Source organism: Leguminivora glycinivorella, chromosome 6 (genome assembly GCF_023078275.1).
Source record: "Leguminivora glycinivorella isolate SPB_JAAS2020 chromosome 6, LegGlyc_1.1, whole genome shotgun sequence".
NCBI lineage: Eukaryota > Metazoa > Arthropoda > Insecta > Lepidoptera > Tortricidae > Leguminivora > Leguminivora glycinivorella.
The window spans coordinates 19,302,206-19,327,962 of record NC_062976.1 but is presented as its reverse complement, the minus strand read 5'-3'; the positions used below and the strand labels follow the sequence as shown (position 1 = coordinate 19,327,962).

Genomic DNA, 25,757 nt, shown 5'->3' with positions numbered 1-25,757 from the left:
AATCAAATAATCCGATACCGTTGCATTCAAATCGTAACGAAGTTTACAATAGCAATACAAAAGCAAGGTCGTTTTTTGCTGGCTACTCAACCGTGCTGTATCGCCTGTATCGAATCAATTTGAGCAGGAACACATCACGCCCGGTATTGTGTAGGTGTAGTAACGGCAAATGCAAACAATCTGGGGCGGTAACTTTGCCAGTCATCGTAATACCTAAGTAGAAACAAATAGGCAGGCCATGCTATCGCCGTGTCTTGCGTGGGCGACGGTCGCGCGACCGTCGCGCGACCGTCGCCGTCGCGTCTCATACTTCCATATCGATAAGGTTTGATTTCGTATGCGTCGCATCGCCGTCGCCCACGCAAGCCACGGCGTAAGTTGGCGGCGATTTCGATACCCAAATGAAAATGTTTGTAGGTAGACAATGAAAATGTTAAACGCTATAAAGTAAGTCAATGAGTAAGTAAGGGCCCATTTAGACGGTACGAGAACTCGTAGACGAGTTTTATTAGATTGCGATATTGGATAGCTGTGAAAAATTGTATGTGACCTCAACAGCCCGCATTTGTAGTCTGTCTTATCAAAATTCAAAATCTAACATGCGAGTTCGCACGCCGTCTAAATCAGGCCTAAACGTCATAATTTCCCAGTCAAAAATCTTCTTTTAAATAAACATAAATCAAATTTTAACAAGAAAACTACAATTATAGTCTTGATAATAATACTCTAATCCTTGGCAATGACTAAAATGTCATGTATTAACTCATAATGTCATTGAAATTAAAAAATTAAACGTTTAAAGCAACTTCTTCTTCTCCTTCATTCCCTTAATGCTGATTGGGCTGATTCAAACGACCTAAGTACCTATTATAGAATAGACTTAGGTTTGAGAGCAACACGGGAAGCATGGTCGCGCGATAGACGATAAAATAGCAGGCCGTCCCTATCGCACTATTTGTAAGTGTGATAGGTTCGGCCTGATATTTTATCATCTATCGCGCGACCATGCTTCCCGTGCAGAGCTTCTTCTTCTTATCGCATGAAGCGATCATACCTAATTAAATTGGATAATAGTTTAGGGGTAGATAACATTTGTGAGCGTCAGGAGTCAGGACCCCTGGAGATATTTGATGTTTAGTACATACTAAAATTTAGTACCTATTTGGTACCTGAGTACATATATTTGGTACCTCCACTGATATCGAAAAATCGAGCGAATAAAGTGGCCAGACATTCTGACGTCAGGATGTCTGGACCATTTTTGGTTTACATAGTTCTAGACAACACTACTAATTGATATCTTAGTCAATATTTACTACCTATTTGGTACCTGTCAATATATTTTTTTCAATTTTTTTTGGCGTACCAGAAAAAAGTTATGACGGAATTTAAAGTTGTGAGCCCGGCCGTGCCGTTGAAGTATGTAGCGCCTGTCAAAAGTATAGAGGCAAATCCGCCTGCCCTCCTGCGCGCGTCAACTTAAATAGGAATTTAGTTTTAGGCACTCGCACATCATCTCTATTACTGACTAGTGGCATTAATATAGTCGAAATATAAAAGTAATTAGTGTAATTACACTAGTTTTCCATTTTCCTCCTGAGAGACCTAAACACGTGGCAACAGTTGGGCAAATTCTAGGGGGGAAATAGCATAAACTGTTATAATTAACAGCGTCATTGGTAATATTGGTATATAGGATGTATTTTGATGATGTGGACCAGTCTATGGTCCACGAGCTCCGTTATAGGGGTTTATCATATAAATAAACCACTGCTTTCGGTAACATTTGTTTTTTGCATCGATTAGTGCCAATTATGAATTAAGAATAAATACAAACATCAAATCAATCATCTACTATCAGTACCTACAACCACAATGCCGCCAAATCTGCCATACAGCTCTACAGCTGCTGAACAGTCGCAAAAATGACCGGCTGTCAGGGGTAAACTGATTTACAAATTTCTCCGAGATGTCTCTCAGGGACATGACATGACATTAGACGTTCTTGAGACTGTAGGAGGTTTTCTCAGGAGGAAAATGGAAAACTAGTGTAATTACACTAATTACTTTTATATTTCGACTATAAGTATATTAATGCCACTAGTCAGTAGAGATGATGTGCGAGTGCCTAAAAATAAATCCCTATTTAAGTTGACGCGCAGGAGGGCAGGCGGATTTGCCTCTATTCTTTTGACAGGCGCTACATACTTCAACGCCACGGCTGGGCTCACAACTTTAAATTCCTTCATAACTTTTTTCTGGTACGCCAAAAAAATTTGAAAAAAATATATTGACAGGTACCAAATAGGTAGTAAATATTGACTAAGATATCAATTAGTAGTGTTATCTAGAACTATGTAAACCAAAAATGGTCCAGACATCCTGACGTCAGAATGTCTGGCCACTTTATTCGCTCGATTTTTCGATATCAGTGGAGGTACCAAATATATGTACTCAGGTACCAAATAGTATCAAATAGGTACTAAATTTTAGTATGTACTAAACATCAAATATCTGTAGTGGTCCAGGGGTCCTGACGCTCACTAACATTTACATGTAAACTTTGCATTTTGAATTTCAATACATTCATCATCCATAGATAGATTAGACAGGTATAATAGTTATTTGTTATACAAGGGGTCAAAGTTGTATTTTAACGCCGAGTGTGTAATTGAAAAACGAGCAAGTGAAAGGATTCTATAGTTGAACCACGAGCGAAGCGGGTGGTTCGAGAATAGAATCCTGAACTTAGCGAGTTTTTCAATACACGAGAAGTAATAGTTATTTGTTATACAAGGGGGCAAAGTTGTATTTTAACGCCGAGTGTGGAATTGAAAAACGAGCAAGTGAAAGGATTCTATAGTTGAACCACGAGCGAAGCGAGTGGTTCGAGAATAGAATCCTGAAGTTGCGACAACTTTAAATTCGTGTAACACAAAACTTTTCCCCTCACTATAGCGAGGAAACTACAACGCAAAAAATGCGTTTATCACCGCTTCCAAGTAGTTCCACAGGTGGTAAATCATCCTTATCACTAGATTCAACTAATTTTATCAATTTTAAAGCAGTTTATTTGACTTTATTCAAGGTCAAATTACTTTACCCACTAGTGGATAAAATGCGTTTTTACCCGCTGGTATTAAAGGACAAAACACGTGTTTCCGAGCTAGTGAGGGGAAAAATACATTTGCACCCGTGTGTAACACAAAACTTTTCCCCTCACTATAGCGAAGAAACTACAACGCAAAAAAGGCGTTTATCACTGCTTCCAGTAATTCCACAGGTGGTAAATCATCTTCATTACTTGATTCATCTACTTTTATCAATTTTAAAGCAGTGATTATCCCTTCAGGTGGCGAAATCCGGGAGCCGACCGCACGTAAAGTGGCAGGTAACCGGGAGCCGGACTTGAAATAAAAAGCTGTTGAGTGGCAAGGATACCGATAAAATGACAGAAAAAGTTTACCCTTGAGTGGCGGGGCCCTCACGGGTGGTCATCGCGAATGTCACTTGTGTTACAAAAATTATAATTTCTCAAAAAGTGTAGGGATGTTGTGCATAAACCATATATCACTGGATTCATTATGAAACGGCTAAAATCATTCCATAGCAAAAAAATACATTCCATTTATGTGAATTTTGCTAGACTCGATCAAATATCAGGTGGCTACGTTTTCCACTTCCATGTATTAAAGTAACTTTATTTAGGAAAACGAACAGTAAATTGTATAAAAAAGTAATTCAGGGACTTAAATATACATTTATTTACACTTATATCCCTTTTTTTAACATATTACAGTACAATTTTTGCAAAAAAGACGGTTTTTAAACACGTGTCTCAAATATGGCAGGCGGTTGGTCCAATCAAATTGGGTCATATTTCAAGCTGTTTTGAAGTTGAGGGTGTTGGACCTTTACTGAATGCCGTCCTTGTTTAGTGACGAATGGTTCGTGCAAGTGTGAGGAAGCTAGATACAGTTTTAGAAGGTTTTATTTATATATTTAGGTATATCGTCGCACGGGGTCCGGGAGCCGGTCCTTGCCACTTATCGGCTTGTTTTTCCCAGAGTCCGGCTCCCGGCGCCTGCCACTTAACGGAATGTTTTATAAAACGACCGTGCCACTTATCCCCTATGCAACTTGTAGCTCCGCCACCTGAAGGGCTATCTCTTTATTTACATGAACATATTTACATAATTATATAAGAAACTAAGACTAAACTTAAAAGCTAGCTAATGTCTAAAATAGGCCCTTGAGGCATTGTACCAAGGATACTGGCGACATTTCCTCGCTGTATCGCAATGCTGATACGTTGTGCGAGGAAGTCGCCAGCTCTTCGGTCACCAGTTACCTCAACCAGACGCTTCGCGATTTCTGTGAACAACTTGTTCGCGCTGGGGCCCCATGGACCTAGAGTTTCTACACCAAAGGGTACAAAAAGGTATTCTTTGCCAAGACTTTTGTATTTATTACGTTTCAAAATTTCGGCACTTTCTGCCGCTGCGCCCGCTTTTATCTTGGTCCGTTGGAGGTGAGACGGTGCCAATGTGTCTACGCAGGTAGCATCCCACACTAACATTCGTCCCATACTCCAAGGGACCAAGGACACTCCATCAGGCCTCTTGCCATCATCTCTGATTATGCCAGTCGGCTCAAGGAGAGCAGGCACATTGATGGTTGCAAGGGACCGACGGATAATGTCATTAAGCGACGCATGTCTCGAAAAACGGCCTGCACTTTTTTGACAAGATAATTGAATAACAAGATAAAGCAGTTAATTTGACTATATTCAAGGTCAAATTACTTTACCCACTAGTGGATAAAATGCGTTTTTACCCGCTGGTATTAAAGGATAAAACACGTGTTTCCGAGCTAGTGAGGGGAAAACTTATTTGGCTAATCAATTTCGTGTCTACCTGAATAGCTTCAGTCTCCGAGACGCAGTATGTATTAAGCATTGTTTTACAGACACAAGTAAAATATCATGTTTATGTTTCCATCAAGAATGTATTTTTTGCGGGTAGACAGCTAATACATTACTCACATCGCAATTTGGCAAGTATTTACCTCATGTATTGTTTTGTTGTCACATCATTGTGTTTACGGACGTTACAAATCCAAAATTATAAACGAAAGTGAATGAGCTAATGTCGAAGAGCACAAAGTGCGCGTCCGAGCGTGTATCCTGGCCATGATTATTGTCCAGTGCCGGCCAACCAGTAGAAGTGGTACAAGAACTATACCATAGTTTTTGGAAGTCGAAGTTCAAGATACACTGGTTAACCTTATATGACTGCTCGGCTATGGTCAGTCGGTGGAATAATCGCAAAATCCCATAGTCCTCCAGCCCAGTGGCAGTGTATGCGAGCCTGGGGCCCCCGTTACTGTGGCTTGTGAAGTTTATGCATTCCGTGAAACCAAGTAAATAAGAAAGTGAGATAACACAAGACGTGGATGGATGAATATCAGGTTGGGTATCTTGCATGCATTGTGGAAAAACTATTTTAATTGGTGTGCTTTATGAATTTTGTTGTTTTGATTAAGTTGTGGAACGTGCGCGAATAAATTAAATTGCGCTAAACAAAGTTGGCGATTTATGGCTCCGTTGTTGAACAGAGATACAGTGTAAGGTATAACCTACTACCTCGGCATAAATAACAAAAACCCAAGTAAGATGTTTATCATGGGGTCTGAAACTGAAAGTTGAAACATACGTACCTGCTACCAATAAGTGAATTATTAAAACGTATCTCTAGGTACACACTTTGAATAAGATCAAAATTACCATTCTTTCACACTTACTTGTCGTCATCATAATTATGAGGTTAACGTTATAATACGAAAATACAGACTTTTGAATTTTATATTTCAATACACTCAAGAGTAAAATTGATACTTAAGTACGTGCCTAACTCATCTCATAGGAATCAAAATTCTTACACGTTCCTCAATGATCGAGATGTTTAAACGCAAACTGGAATTCGAGAATCGCCCCGCAAAACAATCTAATCGTGGTAACGAGTAATTTGTCGTTCATTACTTCTAATAATTGAGTGAGTTAAGACAGCTGTCGAAGCCAGATGAAACCGTGATAGCGGCCACCAATCAATCGGACGTACGTCCCGCCTAGACTTTCGCGGGAATTAATGTATTCTCCATTTTATTAAGCGTCAGCGCAAGAAGCGTGAAACAATTTTCTTTTTTCACATTATTCGCTGGCCGGCGGTTAGTGCGCAGAGAGTGTGTGAGCATTGCGGTCGCCTGGGTTGTAGATAAAGTTCCAGTGTTTACAAATCTAGTCTTCGCGATCTGGGAGTGTGGCGCGGTGATGGGAGCGGGCCCTGGGTCCTGACCATACACGGAAATGCATATCCTGGAGATTGGCGCTGACCAAGTAATGTTTTAATGTCAAGTGTTGTGTTCTAAGGGATGATAGTGGAATTAGCATAGTGAAGATGTTTATGCGAATAGATATGCTGCTTGGTGTTATTTTGTAATTAATTTTATTATTTATGGTTTGTATTTCACAATCTAAGGTAGTAAGTATATACTTACTTGTAATAATCTTGAATCGTGCTATTAATATTCTACTTGAAATAATGACCTCAGACTTACAATCTTATTTGATTTACGAATGTAACACTAGATGGCGTTTTTCAGTTAGCAAAGAACCTGAATCGCACTATTCACATTTTTCTTGAGATAATCACCTCCTGGTCAAGACATGGTTTAGTTCACAAATATTAACTATTAGATGGCATTAATTAGTCCAGCAAAGATTTTGCTATTAACATTTTTCTTGAGGGTCAAATTGTGGCGTAGGCGAGAGGCTGGCAACCTGTCACTGCAATGTCACAGTTTCGTTTTCTTTCAATTTGCCAAGAGTGGCACTGAAACTTGAGAAGTTTCATGTGCTCTGCTTACCCCTTCATGGGATACAGGCGTGATAGTATGTATGTATGTATGTATTTTTCTTGAGTAAGCACCTAATATCTCAGAGACCTTACACATTTTAGGCTCACTTGCACCAATCACTTAACTCAGGGTTAGGGGATAGTCATCTATCAAATCCATAAATGGGAAAGTGTGTGTGTCTGTTTGTTTGTCCGTCTTTCACGGCAAAACGGAGCGACGAATTGACGTGATTTTTTAAGTGAAGATAGTTGAAGGGATGGAGAGTGACATAGGCTACTTTTTGTCTCTTTCTAACGAGAGCGAAGCCGCCGGCAAAAGCTAGTTCTATATAAAATGGCGGGTTAACCCTCCATTTTCGTTGGTGCAACTCAGCATAGATTCTGAATCGCAATTAACACCCGACCATTGGGTCATGAGGTAATAGTTATTTGTTATACAAGGGGGCAAAGTTGTATTTTAACGCCGAGTGTGGAATTGAAAAACGAGCAAGTGAAAGGATTCTATAGTTGAACCACGAGCGAAGCGAGTGGTTCGAGAATAGAATCCTGAACTTGCGAGTTTTTTAACACACGAGAAGTAAAATACATTTGCACCCGAGTGTAACACAAAACTTTTCCCCTCACTGTAGCGAGGAAACTACACCGCAAAAAATGCGTTTATCACTGCTTCCGGTAGTTCCACAGGTGGTAAATCATCTTTATTACTAGATTCACCTACTATTATCAATTTTAAATCAGTTAATTTAACTTTATTCAAGGTCAAATTACTTTACCCACTAGTGGATAAAATGCGTTTTTACCCGCTGGTATTAAAGGACAAAACACGTGTTTCCGAGCTAGTGAGGGGAAAATACTTAAACATTAGTTTTTACTCAACTACGGCAACGCAAGAGGACAGATATTTTGACTGGAATGTACTGTACCGTGGGTAGATTTCAATACTCAGAACTGCTCTGATTTGTGTTGAATAAGGTGAGTATAAGTACTTAACTTGAGTAAGTATATTTAATTACAGTAGGTAGTCTAAATAGTAAATAGACAACTGTTAACCGCTCCCAGATGACCCCGATCCTTTGTAAAGATAGCCAAGTTAGCCACAAAAACGTATTCTTCCATTACGAAGGCTCTGGTACATAGAATTGATCCAGGGGCACTCCCATAGCATTGGACGCACCCTTTCTTAATACATTAGCCTAACTATTGTCCAAGAAGACCCACCCTACATTACTTACATCTGTACCTAACTTGAAAGTCCATAGTACCTATTATCTAGATTGTTTTGCTGTAGGTCACTAACGACATATTATTATTTATTAGTTATTTACATAAGTATCTACATCATGATTAAACATTTCAAGTTTTTAGGCAGGGTTCGTAACTTTCGTACCAATAACCTAACCACAAAATTAAAATTTTGAAAAAGCTTTCAAACAAACAAAATTACATCAAAATCGGTTCATACGTTCGGGAGCTACGATGCCACAGACAGACACATACACAGACCGACACGTCAAACTTATAACACCCCGTCGAACCTTGTTGAATGGGCAGAATTATGTACGTAGTGTAAATGTTTAGGTTTAATTTAGGCATACAATAATGATATGTAAGTACATACACTTCATCTAAGATAGGATATTAATTTTTCGCCTCACTGGCTCGGAAACACCTGTTTTGTCCTTTAATACCAGCAGGTAAAAACGCATTTTATCCACTAGTGGATAAAGTAATTTGACCTTGAATATAGTCAAATTTTGTGCTTTAAAATTAATAAAAGTGGGTGAATCTAGTGATGAAGATGATTTACCATCTGTGGAACTACTGGAAGCAGTGATAAACGCATTTTTTGCGTTGTAGTTTCCTCGCTATAGTAAGGGGAAAAGTTTTGTGTTACACTCTGGTGCAAATGTATTTTATTTCTCGTGTGTTAAAAAACTTGCAAGTTCAGGATTCTATTCTCGAACCACTCGCTTCGCTCGTGGTTCAACTATAGAATCCTTTCACTTGCTCTTTTCTCAATTCCACACTCGGCGTTAAAATACAACTTTGCCCCCGTGTATATAAACGTATCTACCAAAAACTGCACTCAATTAGCGTTTAAAAATAATGTATTCGTATGGAAATCTGTTCTATAAGACATATTTAATTACCTTTGAGTATTAGTTTCCAAGCCTTTTTATTTCCTTAACCTCTGGAATAGTACATTACATCAGAGGCCGGGAAAATGAGGATTTCCGGCCAAGTGGGTATATACGTACGGGAATCCGTTTTCACGCCGAGGCATGTATAGTGCTTTTCTCAAACATACAATGAAATAAAAAAAAATGCTCTAAAGGACAATATTTTAATAAAAAAAAGTTACTTTGCAGGCCTAGGCCTAAAAAATACTTAAATGAAATCCCTTTACAGTCCTCTCGAGTTGTTGCGCCCAAAAAGCGATACTTCCCAGCCCATTTTAAGGAACGTAAAGACAATATTTCATTGCATGTTTGAGAAAAGGAATTTTATTAAACAGCTTATGTTTGTGGTGACAGGATGAAGATGGCGGGAGCACTCGGGTCGCGGAGGCGGCGTTTCGGACCGTGCCGCGCGACCACACAGCCTTCATCATCTGGAGGGTCGCCGTAAGTATTCCAGAAATACAGTATGTAAATCTAATACGGGCGAATCTCTTTACGTTGGTTAGTATAGGTCATGACATAAGAAATGTAATTAGATAACTTTTAGGGTAATTGTATCCATACTAAAATACTATTGTGTTTTACGGGTAAAATCCCCGGCTCGTACCAATAAGTTTTTCGGAACTATGTGCGAAATGTCATTTGATATTTGCCAGTCGCTTTTTGGTGAAGGATAACATCGTGAGGAAACCGGACTAATTCCAATAAGGTCTAGTTACCCTTCGGGTTGGAAGGTCAGATCGCTTTCGTAAAACTAGTGCCTACGCCAAATCTTGGGATTAGTTGTCAAAGCGGACCCCTGGCTTCAATGAGCCGTGGCAAATGCCAAGGTAACTCAAGGAGGATGATGACTTACCGTAATGTACGTAATATCTTTTTCCCCTCACTAGCTCGGAAACACGTGTTTTGTCCTTTAATACCAGCGGGTAAAAACGCATTTTATCCACTAGTGGGTAAAGTAATTTGACCTTGAATAAAGTCAAATTAACTGCTTTAAAATTGATAAAAGTAGGTGAATCTAGTAATAAAGATGATTTACCACCTGTGGAACTACTGGAAGCAGTGATAAACGCATTTTTTGCGTTGTAGTTTCCTCGCTATAATGAGGGGAAAAGTTTTGTGTTACACTCGGGTGCAAATGTATTTTACTTCTCGTGTGTTAAAAAACTCGCAAGTTCAGGATTCTATTCTCGAACCACTCGCTTCGCTCTTGGTTCAACTATAGAATCCTTTCACTTGTTCGTTTTTCAATTCCACACTCGGCGTTAAAATACAACTTTGCCCCCTTGTATAACAAATAACTATATAATCAGCAAATTCGTAGGTAAACCTTTCTTTCATTCAAATACCCCATGCAGGCCATTACTGTTTTCTAAATAATAACGTTTTCTCTAACAATAATGTAGCCAGATAAGTCACCTGACCTATCACGCACGCCTAATGCTTCACTTGTCATTCACCTCACGTGGGTAATTTGAGATACGACTACCTTTTACTATGGGCGGTTTGGGCAAATTTAGATGGCGGATGATGGTTTGCCTGATGCTTGATATCATCTGATGATGGTTTGCCTGAAGTATTTAAATGATGTAGTGTCTAAAATGTTAGCCAAGTCATAAAGTCAAGCCACTACGACTATTTACAGCCTTATTAAACAAGTAGGTATGGTTAGTATACCTATGGCACTTAAACACTTACCAAACCTTATAGGATCATGAAGCTTACGCGGAGAATTTACTTTTCTACGACCATGCACTTAGTTTTTAATAGTTTTCTTGAATAACTTTCGTCAAATTCACACTGTTTCCTGTATTTTGACGCAAAGGTTTGCACTGTCAGCTCAGCTGCCTTTAGCATTCCCGGGCACGCGCACGCGCGCTGTATCGTTATAATATAATCATGCGTTGCCATGGTTACAGAGCCAAACAATGCGCTTTCAGTTTTTTCAATACTGCGCGCGTGCGCGGAAGCCGGTGGACGCTGGCTTTGGGCAATAGACTTTTAAGTAGGGTTTTAAAGATCTATGCACGACCCTGTAAATGACGAATAACAGTTCGGGAGTAGAAAATTTTACAAATAGGTACGTATGCTTTTTTAACCGCCGCCCCAAATCTCAAGCAAGGTGGTTCTCAATTCATCTGTATGTTTTACTTTTTTTTTTTTTAATGTCTGTTCCACGATATTTCCGTTGTTACTGGACCGATTATGAAAAAAAATTTTTTTAATTCAATGTATGTATACAGATTGGTCCCATTTTTATCAGAACCCTGTTCTGATGATGGAATCCTGGAGAAATCGAGGGAACTCCTCAAATCTGAAAGTCATACATATGGTGATTTTTGTGTTTTTAAAGGAACAGCTTGCGTTTACATTCAGAACAGTGACATTTGGTGCAGTGGACTTTCCGATGATGATCAGAACGGAACTCCGATCAAATCAGAACGGCACACTTATAGTGACTTTGGTATTTTTATAAGAACAGCTTTCGTTTACATTCAGAACAGTGACATTTGGTACAGTGGACTTTTCGATGATGATCAGAACGGAACTCCTCAAATCAGAACGGCACACTTATAGTGACTTTCGTATTTTTATAGGAACAGCATGCATTTAAGTTCAGAACAGTCACATTTTATTTTTTAGGAGATTTGTTCCTTTGTTATGGAAACGAGCCGCACGTGCGCAGCGTCGGGCGATAGGGTTGCCTATGGATTATACTCAGATAAAATGTTATACTATTATATTCAAGTCTTAGGTACTTTCCAGGTATATATATACATACAGTATTTATATATTTTTTTCCCTCACTAGCTCGGAAACACGTGTTTTGTCCTTTAGTACCAGCGGATAAAAACGCATTTTATCCACTAGTGGGTAAAGTAATTTGACCTTGAATAAAGTCAAAATAACTGCTTTAAAATTGATAAAAGTAGGTGAATCTAGTAATAAAGATGATTTACCACCTGTGGAACTGCTGGAAGCAGTGATAAATGCATTTTTTGCGTTGTATGAGGGGAAAAATTTTGTGTTACACTCGGGTGCAAATGTATTTTACTTCTCATGTGTTAAAAAACTCGCAAGTTCAGGATTCTATTCTCGAACCACTCGCTTCGCTCGTGGTTCAACTATATAATCCTTTCACTTGCTCGTTTTTCAATTCCACACTCGGCGTCAAAATACAACTTTGCCCCCTTGTATAACAAATAACTATTGGTCCCAACATCACAAGCCTAGTTGAACTTAATCAATATTAGATCTGTGTATGATTGTCCTATTCTATTCATGATGTCTAACTCTAAACATTATTAGTCATTCACACGCGGACATCGCATATGAACCTTAAAAAAAAAACTCGCGACGTAAAGTAACAATAAAAAGTGCGAAGTGCGCTCCGTGAGAACGCGCGCCACCCCTGATTAGTCCGCGAACTCGCGGCCGCCAGCATGTACTTGTAGCGCGACGATAGAATCGCGGAGTGAGTCGGCCCTGGTTATGCTTACATATTGAGTTTTAAAATTTTGTCAAGCTCGATTTCTTATAATCGGATATCGGATTCATGAGGAATTGAGGAAACTCTTCAAACCTTAACTGTATACGTATATTCATTTGTGTTTCCATCAAATAATCATTGATTTCCATTAAAAGCAGTTTTAAAAAATACCTGCACATTTCTACATAATCCAACATTCGGATGTACCTTTCACCAGAACCCCAAAAGCGGCGGTTGTTTTTCTAAAAAATTATTCAGCAGCTTATCAGCCATGCCATGCCTACAACATATGCCTACCAGCCTATCCTAAGCCTACATATAAACATCACACTTCAACTTTAAAATATAAAGATTCATACCTAGGTGAGTGAGTACCTATAGCTTGCTGATTTTTTTTCATTATAGACCCGCAAAAAATTACCATTTACAGATTTTACAGTTGCAAAAATAGATTAGGTCCAACGGCTGCAATAGCTCTAGACGTTTCCGATCAAATCGCTCGAGTGCCGTTATCCGCGCCCAACGGAAACGGTTAATTATAACAATGAGAGGGTTCTCGCTCAAAAACCGTAATTATCTTCTTCCTGTCACTTTAATAGTGTACGTTAGCGACTTAATCTCAAAAATCTTAATTAATAAAAAATAACAATAGAGTGAATGTCAACACATTTAGGTTATAGCTCGCTTTAGCAAATTTTTCGTGAGAACTACTTAGATACATTGAACAAAAAAACATTTTTGACGAACCATCGTAACCGCGGAGTCGTGTGAAAGGTCAGCGGATAGAAAGGCGTTGTTTTGAATACCAACATACCACAAATGATTGTGTTTCCGTACACAGGTATGAAATTATTTAAATAATGCAATTGGGGAAAATTGGACGCTTTCGAACACATTAGGTAAACGTACAAAAAAGACAAAGGTAACTAAGTTATTTTATAGATAATTGGATAGTAAGTTATATCATGAACACGATCATTCGCATCGTAAATTTTTATTACTTACACTACATTTTATTTAGACACACTATAAAATATCGGTTAAAGTATCAATGGCTGTAGATCCATTCTTTGGCGTTATCACGACTGCACAATGGAAAACCGATCGTGATTTTATCATAATCTTCATTTCTCTTGCGCAAGTTGTAAATTGGCTTATATTAGTACCTTTTGTGTGAAGAAGTCATTAAGTCTGGCGCGATGGCGTAAGCCTGTGAGATATGCGAGTCACACGTTCGATACAGATTGTGCACACGATTTAGTCGTTACAATTTACTGTTTGAAATAATAAACCAATAAATGTATTAGCAAACTGTTATCTTACTTTGAATTTTAATGCAATTAGTGTCATTTCAAGCGGAGACTTCCTGACGTGAAATACATAGAGTTGCAAGAGAAAGTGTACAGTTAGCCGAGTGCAGCATAAATTGCAGCGAGATGCATGCTAACTAGCGGGCGATGCGGCAGCGGCACGCTCGTTGGTCGCGCGCAATGCGCGTTGCTACTTGCTATTGCTAATGTGGATTATCTAAATCGCATCATGGGAACGTTTAGACAGACTTTAGATACATAGAAGCAGTAATTGTCACGCTAATCTCCCGATATTTACTCTCAAAGCACAAACCTACGAACCGCATTCGCACTGCTTGCAATCAGTGAACTGTTTTGAGATTTGGTTTATAACCGATACCACCACCACACTACGCTATTTCATTACGTTGCCATATTGCTAACCGTAACAAAACTGCACACATAATGGCTGTCCCTAAAAACATAAGCACCCAATTAAAATGCAACGCACCACAATTTACAAAACTTTGAAAACTGTCACAGACAGAAAGCCGTGCCGTGCCGTGGCGTCTATAGGTTACCGCTTTCGATCAGGCGGACCGTACCTATGCTTCTTTGCCACCGACGTAGTATTAAAAAAAACTGTCACAGAAGACAATACTCTACATTCACGATTTTTACAGAGTAAATTGAGTGTCCAAAATTCCAAATATTTATGTAGCTAACTAGCTTTTTCAGCAGGCAGGTTCAGGTTAGTTTTAAGTACTCTGGTTTTATACTCGTAGTCAGCTCATAGGTAGTTATTGATTTAAAAAGTCTTCAGCAAAAGCAACTGTAACTTGTTGAGTCATAATCACGAGAATCTTCGTCTACAAAATCTGATAATACCTATTTATGATAGAGTTTCATTTCATGCAAATATAGCATTTATCACTGTGCCGTAAGAGCCAGTCAAGCGTGCGGCATTATCGCAGCATCGTGAAATGTAAAGTGACGCAAAACTCCTGATATGGAACATATTACGTTGTAGTAAGATCTAAGAGTGATCAATATAATGTACAATTGTAGATAGATGGTACAATACAGCTTGTCGGCCGCCGTGGTCGCCGGCCGTGACCAAGAAAGCAAGAAAACATTTAACAGTCTGGACTAGACTTTATACACCGTGTTTTTTTGTTTTCCGTTAAATTCGACACGTCGTTAGTTTCTTTATTAGGAACCACACTGTATATCACTTTTAGTTAAATTCGAAAAAAATGTTTCATCATTTTCATACATAACAAATTAATTAATCAGTGTGAGCGACCCTTAAGAATAACATTCAAGTTAGTGTCAAGCAAAGAGGATCGAGTATTATAGAGAAAGAGAGTTACTGTCGAAGTAAAATGTGTTAATCACAGTGCATAGACTGCCATCTCTTGACACAGGCTTAAAACTTTTGAACCTCAGTTTTGACAATTTGGCCCATATTATTAGCTTGATATGTGTTAAAATGTCAAATATTAATATTAGCGCCATCTAGCTGAGTGCACAGATGGTTTTTTTTACGCACTAGAGCGAGAAGTGGTTCATGATATGCCAGGTCGAAACTTCGGAGGGTTATCTGTACTGAAAAACGTCGTACGATACACATGCGAAAAGGAAATTCGTAACTCGTGTCGATTTAAAATTAACGGAAGCTTCCCTTAAAATTAACGGAATTCAATAAAAACACGGTGTAGATTATTACTGAAGGACTTAATCGCGTATACATACATTTATAAAGTAACCTCCAACGGCTCCAACGTTTATAAAGACGGCATTAGCCCTCACGCAATTACAAAAACAAAAAAAAAGTTCCGATTTAAAATTATCTGCGTACATTAGACCGAATTTTTCACCCCGAAAACCCCCACAAAACAAATTTCAGCGAAATCGTTAGAGCGGTTTCCGAGATCGTTAGAGCGGTTTCCGAGATCGTCGGTATATATAAATAAATAAATAAATAAATAAATAAATATACAAGAATTGCTCGTTTAATAGTATAAGATAATGTGCAATAATCGTGAAATTTTAAAGTTTAGGAAGTTACGACAAAGTTTGTCGTAACTTCCTAAAGTTTAAAATTTTATGTCGGACATTATCGAATTATTATGTCGGACAAACTGTTTTCATCTCATAACTCCGTTATTAGAAGCCGTATCAAGATTAAAATAAATAGAACAGGCTGATAACGATTTTTTTCTGATTTCTATGCAATATTTAGTATAGGACAGAATGTCCCTTACGACATTTAAAATTTCCGCGTCTAGCCAACTAAACAAGTCTCGTAAACTAGACAGTGTTTGCAGACTAATGTAAATAAACAAAACAAACCATTAATTATTTATAATCATTGAGCTATGAGATAAACTGTCGAAAGTGCCTGGATAAAAAATGAGTTTTCGTGAAAACTCACGACACGCGCGTGACAAGATCGCGCCGTATGCATGAATGCACTCGCGTAGCCCACGGGCATTATATTTTCTCTGCACCGTAATCAACTTAAATCACCGCCTCAGCTTTTGATCTAAATTGCATTTGGAGAAAACGGAGGCAATTAGAATATCTTATTATGAAATGTTTTACTCACGAAGTTAATTAAGCCTGTGGTTGTTGTGAATGAGTTAAATTTAGTTGAATTTGACTTTTAATTGAATACTTTTTAGCTCAACGCTTTCTATAAGATAAGGCACACTTCGGCCAAATGTATTTTCAATTTCGATTTGCTACTTATTTACTTTGTGAACTGTTCCAATTACTGTTGTTATTTGCTAATATGTACAACCTAACAGCAGCGGCTGGTCCATATACAAGCCGATTTCCACCGGCTTGCCTAATATTGATTACTAGTAAAGTACCTAATGTTGAAGGTAGGTTTCTTTTTGCTTTGGTGTTGCCTAGCAGAAATTTTCACCAGACGCCACTACAACCTAATGACCACAGTGGGAGAAGTATTAAAGAAGATAATGGTATGGCACATGTTAGCTAAGTTACGAGATTCGTAATGTCACGAGTGTTCACAAACATTTTGGAATTGTGCCCTTCTGTGACTCACGTCTCACAGACACTGCAAGTTTAATCGCCGGTACGGATGACTGGTCATTTGTAGCCTAATGAGGGACATAACTGCATTTCACTTTCAATGGTCAGTCTACTCGTACTTGAATTACACGATGCATATCAATGTCATGATTACGCAAGTGCATCAAACAAATGGACATGTAAAGCTGAGTTTACACCAGCAAGTTATTGCTGCAAGTTTTGAGATGCCACTATGGGTAAGAGTGAGTGGCAAATATCTGCATCTCTTTCTTGCATATACTCTGTTTCAAAACTTGCAGCAATAACTTGCTGGTGTAAACTCAGCTTAAGGCTTTCTTGAAGCGTTATTTTCATTTCATACCAGTAGATTAAGATACCCACTAAACACCCAAATATACAGTAACTCCACCTAGGTGTTGATCTTTAGTAAGATTAAGTATTCACTAGAATAATATAACTATTTTCGATGCAGGAATCGGGCACGGAAATGCTTCCGCGGACCCACTACGGTACCTTCTACGATGGAGAAGCCTATTTAGTGTATTCCTCGTCGATGCCTGGCCAGCCAGCGGGCCCAGATGTTATTGTAAGTGGAACTGACTTCATAAACATTAAAACACTGACCTCAGTACCGTGTCTTGGAAAATTGTCATATATTTTTACATTTACAGCGTAAAGAAGTCAAAGAGAACGGCAGCACAGAATGCGCTGAACGCCACATCCACGCGTGGGCAGGCGAGCGCTGTGGAGCCCTAGCGGCCTTAGCGCTCCGCCGCGGGACCCAGCTGGCGGCTTATCTGGCCGTGCCCACTGTCATACACCGCGAGGCTGCCACCAAGGAGTCCCCTAGGCTGCTGTCGTACTTCCGTGATGGAATCAGGTTCGTGAAATATTGGCAACTTTAACACACCTAGAGGCCGCCACCAAGGATTCTCTCAGGCGGTCCAGGACTGCTGTCTTTCATTCTATGGTATATTTGAAAAACAGTATCTTCTTCTTCCCTTGTCAAGTCAACCGGCGAACAGTGTAAATTAAACTAAATTTTAACTTTAATTTTAGCTTGGTGCATTGATATAATGGCGCTGAGATAGCTGATAGCAGCTAAAGATAAACTATAAATGATTGTTCCAGAATCCTGCGAAGCGGCTGCAACCTGAACGGCGGAGCGCGCCTGTACCGCGTGCGCGGGCGCCGCCCTGTGCTCCTCCAACTGGACCCGGTATCTTGGTCCCAACTCGCGGCTGATGGGTCTTCGTGCTCGATACGGCTTCGTTGCTCGTGCTGTGGCTAGGTCGTGCGGCCAACTTGATCGAGAAGATGTTTGGTGCTAAGGTACGCACAACATTCTGGGTAGCGTCTCATTTACTGTTACTTGTATGATTCAACAAATTCCCCAGATTTTGTCGTGAAATAGCAATCTCCACACTTAGCTTCTTTGGCTATCGCCCCAGTCTTCTAGCGTATTTAAATGTAAGTTTTTTCTTTAGATCGCATACCGCATGGCTCGGGGCGCCGACAAAGGCATGACAGCCCGTCGCATCGCCATCGCGCACGACGGCTACGAGCAGACCCTTCCACCTGCTGACCGCGCTCTGCTCGACGCACTTCTAGAACTGCGCGCGCGTTCCGTGCGCCCCGCTACTCCGCCTGCAGAGCCGCCGCGACCAGCTCGTCTGTACCGAGCGACGCAGCCGCCGCGCGTCGCTCCTATCACCACTCCGTCGCAGCGACCGGCAGCACGGCTTGAGGAGGTCAAGCGGGCGCCATTGTTTAGGGAGGATTTGACTGATGATGTAAGTTTTTGGATTGATAATCAGTAGGTGTTTTACCAGTGGGCCGTTTTGTTGATCTTTTGGGATTGCCTGATAGATGTACCTACCTACTAAACGGTAATTCATATGTTAGCAAATGGGAAATGAGTACAGAACCTTTGAATTTTCCAGGGAGTTTACATCGTGGATGCCGGTAGCCGCGGCGTTTGGGCCTGGGTAGGCCCGTCGGCTGGACCATCTACGAGCCGTGGCGCCCTCGCTGCAGCTCGAGGCCTCGCTCGCGCTCGACGCCACGTAGGCCCCGTGTCTGTCACCGCTGCAGGTTCAACTTCTAATTTAATTTTATATGCAATCATCTAAAACCGCAAAAATATTTTTTGTCTAATGTTGTGGAACCTCTGTTAAAGTCATGATTAGATTTCTAGTCAAAAGTCTTCCAATTTGAAAAAATCTTCCATTACTTTTAATAGGGCGCGAGCCACTGGAGTTCGCTGCGTTGTTCCACGATTGGCGCTGGTGCGACAAACGCCGCGACAATCGCGTGCGAGTCGCTCGGTCTGCTACAACACGACTCGATGCCGTCAGTCTGGCATCAAATGCGTGGCTTGCAGCCGAGGTAATAACTCATAAGAGACGTAACCTATAACTCACCGTTTTACAACAAACATACCAAACTTATACTGTATTTTTCTTACATATCATGGTAACGCATGGTATACCATGGCTAAAGAGCATGGATATATTTAACTGTACAACAATTTCACTTAAGCAAGCATTTAGATAATAATTAATATACAAATATATCATACACCTATATATATTATTTGAATGGTTCAAAGCATGCTTTTCTTAATGTTGTATAGGCGCCCACATTTTTACATCTTTAATTTTTTTCCGTTTTGTTTTTCTTTACATGTCAATATAGTATTGATACTCTGTTGGACAAAATTACTTAATGCATTTGATTGAGTACAAAATAATAATAATACTTAATAAAAAACAAACACTGTTATCTTTACAAAACAATTTCTTTTGTATGTAAAGTATTAGCTTCGTAATTCTTATGTGCAATTAAGGAAACTATAGGTCTGGTTTTTTGTTGCTTATTTTCTGTTATTTCTTGTATATGACTGTTTGTTTCTAAATAAAGAGAAAAAAAAAAAAAAAAACCCTGTCAATAATCAAAATCAAAAAGATTACTTTGCTGATCCGCGAATAGATAACGTGCTAGTCAATCGGTCAGCAGCAGCAACAAATATGCCTGGGAGAGAGATCTCTCTATTGCCCTACGTATGAATTTTTCTACAACGCTTTACAAATGTAGCTGTATTATTAGTAGAAGATTTTATTAATAAACTTACGCTTGTCCATCCAGGCGCAGCTTCCAGACGACGGGTCAGGAGCACTACGTGTGTGGCGCGTTCAGAATGGACTCATAGAAGTGGAGCGTCCACAGGCTGCAGTGTTCTACGACCGAGACTGCTATGTTGTGCTGTACACCTACCACGCGCCGACTGGCGACCAGTCTATTCTCTATTACTGGATGGTGAGTCTGTCAGGAGTTAGATTTGATGACTAGAGCGTCCGTAGCAGCGCTGCTGTGTTACCCACCGTCCATGTGATTGTCGACTCTAGTGGTGGGCAAAGCACGGCCCGCGGGCCCACCACCGGTCCGTTCAAATGTAGTGATATGGCCAGCAGCCCAGCACTGTAGTAAAAATGCATTTTTGGTGTGGCCCGCCTCTAAAATTCCTTCATGGGTGCGCCAAAGTTCATATAAAATTGTTATATAGATTATTGGTAGTCCGAAAATGTTTCTCATACAATTTTACATTATAACGATCATTATTTATAACAATTTTATGTTAATAACTATCGTAACTTCGAATGACTTATGTTCATAATGTCATTCATCATAAATACGTTTTATACTAATGTTTATGTTTATATATTTATTGATCATAACGATTGCGAGTAATATAATTTATCGTTATATTATTTTCTTCTATAAATGGCACAAGTTTTTCATAGAACTTTTTAAATAATTTTATGATGAATGATTTTCTTAAACACAAAATTATGAATGTTATTAAATATTTGTATAGAATTTATGATTAAAAATTTTCGACTAAATGATTATTATGAACAGTGATAGTAGTACTATTGATAATAATGAAACAAAATTATGACAAGTAAAATTATGAGAAATGATCATTCGGAGCACAAATCGGTATAAACAATAATTTTATAACAAATAATTTTATATGAGCCAATATGGACCCTTCCTTCATATTTTAGCCCCCAATGAAAAAAGTTTGGCCACCACTGGTCTTTGTCTATTGATGGTGAGGCATTAGTTCATTCATAGGCCATCTGCAAATGGAATAGCGTTGGCACACAGAAGTGGGGCCCGAACTTCGCTTTTACTCCAAGCTATCGTCTTTTATACTGCTTATTTCTGTGGAGATAAATGTTTAAAAGTTAACGTGTTATGACTTCAGTAACCATTCTTTCAGGGTGGCTCTTCGCCAAATGATCTGAGGAATTTGGGTGCTAAAGAAGCCAAAGACCTCTACAATAAATTGGGGCGTTTTCCCGTCCAGGTACATTATCTTACATTACTTCTTTTGCATATAATAAAGATTCGAACAAGTTCGTACATTTATAATTATTTTTTCCAGGCGTGGGTTTATCAAGGCAAGGAACCGGCGCACTTCCTGCAAATATTCAAAGGACGCATGATCACTTACGTCGGCAGCGCTTCAGACTACGATCGTAAGTAGTTTTCATGCACTTATGTTGAAGATTTTGATTTTCTATTGGTTTCAAAACTTACGAAAATTACAGACGGCATATACCTATATTATTAAATTAAAACGGGACTTAATCGCGTAAAACTTACGTTTTATATTTAACCCGACGTTTCGAACATGACATTACGTCCGTGGTCACGGGTAGACTGGCTAGGAGTTGTATCAACATCTTCTAGCTGTACGGACGTAATGTCATGTCCGAAACGTCGGGTTAAATATAAAACGTAAGTTTTACGCGATTAAGTCCCGTTTTAATTTAATAATATGAGTGAAGATCGTGTTAGTTTAAATCGGCATATACCTATTCATATATTAATCCATAGATTCCACAGCGCTACAGCTGAGCTGCAAAGAGCTTCTGATACTGGTCTTTATTTAGTCAGACTCCACTGACGTATGAAAATATACTCTATTCTTATCTTCTTTGATGATTTGCCAGCTATGGGGCGTCGTGTGGTCGCTCCTTCGCGCGCGCTCATCCTTGTCTCAGGGCAGTACGCGCGCGAAGCCCGCGGAGTAGAAGTTCGACGCGGGACCCGCGGTCGCGGAGCGTGCTATGTACTGCGTGAGGGTGCGCGTGTGTGGGTGTGGTGCGCCGCGCACGCTACTGGCGATGAGCGCGAGGTCGCCAAGAATATGGCCGCGGCTGAACATACGCTCGTCATGCAAGGTAAGTGTCAGGACAGTACGTTCGTCAGTAAGTTTGACGTGGGACCCGCGGGTGCGGAGCGTGCCACGTGCTGCGCGAACCCTCGCGTGTGATGCGCCGCGTGTCATTCTTGTCATGCCAGGTAAGTGTCCGAACAGCTCACGACGTGATGATGGCGAGTGGCACACGCGGGTTGTACCTGCAGCTGCAGCTGTACTTGCAGTACCTACTGCTACAGCACGATGTAAGGACGGAAAACAGCCTTGGTAAGCAGAAGAAGTGCCTGAAGTTTCGTAGAAGTTCTTGTATCAAACGTAGAAGATAACAAAAGAAGAGGGTTTTATCGTAAAATACCGACTACTTCCAGATAACCTTTTTTACGTACCTGGTATAAATAAATATCCTGTAAATACTCATCGTCAGCCGCTCTCAGTTCTGGCACATGGTTACAAACAATCTTCATGACGACGAGATTTAACAACTATTGCTCCACTTACCTCATCTGCTGACTTATCTTCTCTCCCCTCCAGCGTACACCGTTGAACAGTATTATGGCAAAATGAAGTTATAATTTCAGGCAAGGAGAAGCCAGATTTCTGGGCAGCCATCGGAGACCGGCGCGACCTGTTGGTGGCGTCTCCGCTGAAGGAGATGGAGCGCCCGCTGCCGCCGCGCCTGTTCTACGTGGCTCTGGGGGCTCCGGGGCAGTATTCTTGTAAGTTCTATGTGATTTATTACATAATTTAAACGCTGCACAGTGATAGACGACTCCGTAGATACAACTTACGTGGAACGGAATTTTACGAGTTGTAGGTAAAAGGTTTTAGTTCAGACTGCATTAATCGCTTAAAAGCAATAAACTGAAGCTCTTCGACAAAACAAATGAAAGGGCATTTTCGCGAAAAAAGATTCAAAAACTTTTTTTTCTAAAATAGATAAATTTTATGTTTTTCCTACTCAGAATCACGAGCCCTTTCCATCCTACTAGGCGGAAAAAAGCGTCCCACATTTAATTTTTCCACTTTGTTACTATTATTCAAACACTTTTTACAGCGGTTACAAAGTGGAAAGTATGCGAAATAATAGAAAATTTTGGGACCATTTTTTTGTCTCTTATTTTTTATCCTAGATCGAAACGGCTCGTGATTCTGAGTAGGAAAAACATAAAATTTACCTACCTTAGTAAAAAAATATTTGTGATTGTTCTAGCGAAAATGCCACAATTAAACTTCTTGGGTCTTTCAGTAGGTACAATGACATATACTTGTGCTTACTTATTTGCATTATGTCATATAAACCAGTCTTTCTCAATTCTTGATGATAACGCAACTACATTGGGTTGCTCCCAATGTGGTTGCGTTGCCATTAAGAATTGTAGTATTAAAATAAGGTCAGTGTACTTGAGTTTTGAGTTTTCCGTGATCATGATGCATGCAACTGCGTCGAAATATCGGGAGCTCGACAAAAATCAAAAAGGTAATCACGGTCTATATCCCGGTCAATATAAGTCTAATCAGTGTACTTGGTTTTGAATTCTGTATCATTTAGTAATTTTATCACTTGCTGTATTTTCAGTTGAGGAAATCATCTCGTTCAGCCAATACGACCTGGCGCCAGAAACAGCGGCATTACTGGACGCGCACGCCAGTGTGTTCGTATGGCTGGGCGCGCACTGCTGCCAACGCGCCAAGGACGACGCTCGCGCTCTCGCGAGGGCCTACCTCGCCCAAGGTACCATATCACGAAGCTCTAGACTATATTCTCACCTGTAGCTACAGTTAAGATGACCTCGTTCAGCCAATACGACCTGGCGCCAGAAACGGCGGCATTCGTATGGCTGGACGCGCCAAGGACGACGCTCGCGCTCTCGCCCAAGGTAGGAATATCCTTCTTTTCTTTCTCACTATTCTTAGGACCTCAAATATCGCAAGTACAGTCACCGGTGTAAACAAGTGATGCTTTCTGTACTGTTGAAATGTCATACGAAATTGTCAAATGATTAAAAGCGACAAGGTGTAGAAATCATCACTTCGTTATGCCGGCGACTGTACGTATATAGCCGCGGATGAGAACGACCAATTCACAAACATATGATTGTCAAAAAGTACTTATCGTGCGTGTTGTTAAAGCTATGTGTACTTCCAGATCCAGCAGCCCGTGATCCCGAGACGCCGGTGATCGTGCTGAGTCAGGGCCGGGAGCCGCCGCACTTCACTGGCTTTTTCCCGCACTGGAAACACTCCATGTGGAAGGTAAATGTTAATACCTATAGTTCTTAGTAATGTTTCTACACTAGGTACAGCTATTTTCTTAATTTATCAATGACATTAACAGGGCCACAAGACATTCAGCGCTATCATCAGTGCCCTTGAAGGCAAAGCGATCGTGCAGAGTGGCAACAGCGCACTACAGAGCGGCAACAGCGCAAACCGCTTCGACCAGCACGAGAAATACCCGCTGGCGGTGCTTCGTGGGCCAAAAGACCATCTGCCGTCTGACGTCGACCCGTTGGCTAAGGAGGTACGTGCAAGACATTTCTAGCGACTGAATTAGAGGTAACTCGGAGTCGGAGTAATAGCAACAACGCTTCAGTAAAGCGCTGCAAAATGCAGTGACTTAGCTAGCCAACTAGTAATGAAGGTAGAAGGTACTTACCCACCGTCAAGTAGAGCTCATCTCCGTTCGCACACTATTGATTATTTACCTTAACGCATTCACTACCATCAGACTACCGCCTAGCGGGTTCTCTGGCATCTGAGCAAAGTTTACGAGTGCCCACTAGGCGGGTTCTTGGTTGTAAAATGTTAAGCATTTCACTGATCATCTGAACATTTGTTTCCAGCTTTACCTGACGCATGACGACTTCGTGTCTGCTTTCCACATGCCGTATAGCGAGTTCCGCGCCCTACCAGGCTGGAAGCAAAAGGACCTCAAAAAATCCGTTGGCCTGTTCTGAGCACACGGCTCTGTTCTCTCTGATTCTAGTACGACTTCCGTTGGTATAGCATGAAGAAAGCTTTGGATGCACTGGCATCCGTCAGTCCATTCAGTATCTCTATACTCGAAGTTATCTCTACACCGAAGTTGGTAAACTGTACATCTTTCTTTTTTATTTCAATGAAGGCAGAGAACGATGGCGGCTATTTGAGAAGTTTAGTATTCGTGGTTGTTCCTTCTTTTAGGTTTTACTAACAATTCCGTTCTAGCAATAAGGTGAAATCTTCTTTGAGTAAATCAATAGGAAGTTAAAGTCAATTCAAGAAAAAGCGCGTTTAAACAGTCTTCGGACTCTTCGGAGCTAATAGTATCAAATATAATGAACGGGAGCAAACGCAAACACGCCTTTCATATCAGTATTCACTTAGTCGTAAGCTCACAGCAGAATAGAAGTTACGCACACACGGCAACGTCGTTGCGGGTCCTAATGTATTGTATGGAACCACATCGCACAGCTAGAACATTATTGTATTGTATTGTATTAGTCATTCACGATGTTATTGTTAACTTTTGTGTAATCAAATTGTTGTTATTGATTGTTTTATTGCAATTTTTATTAATGTTGTATGTAATTATTTATATTAAGATTT

The 25,757-nt window shown here is 40.2% G+C and overlaps 1 protein-coding gene across 1 annotated transcript; it reads left to right on the top strand.

Annotated features, from left to right (window-relative positions):
* The first annotated feature begins 6,234 nt into the window (after window positions 1-6,234).
* On the top strand, window positions 6,235-25,753 carry LOC125226832 (villin-like protein quail). The gene is given in 18 exon segments (XM_048130957.1): window positions 6,235-6,394; window positions 9,449-9,538; window positions 17,409-17,522; window positions 17,608-17,816; window positions 18,068-18,183; window positions 18,186-18,268; window positions 18,424-18,729; window positions 18,880-19,030; window positions 19,179-19,324; window positions 20,084-20,254; window positions 21,225-21,311; window positions 21,390-21,483; window positions 21,961-22,191; window positions 22,748-22,885; window positions 23,746-23,901; window positions 24,316-24,422; window positions 24,505-24,690; window positions 25,013-25,753. Coding segments are annotated over 18 exon segments (2,529 nt in total). The 5' UTR covers window positions 6,235-6,364; the 3' UTR covers window positions 25,127-25,753.
* Window positions 25,754-25,757: the final 4 nt, after the last annotated feature.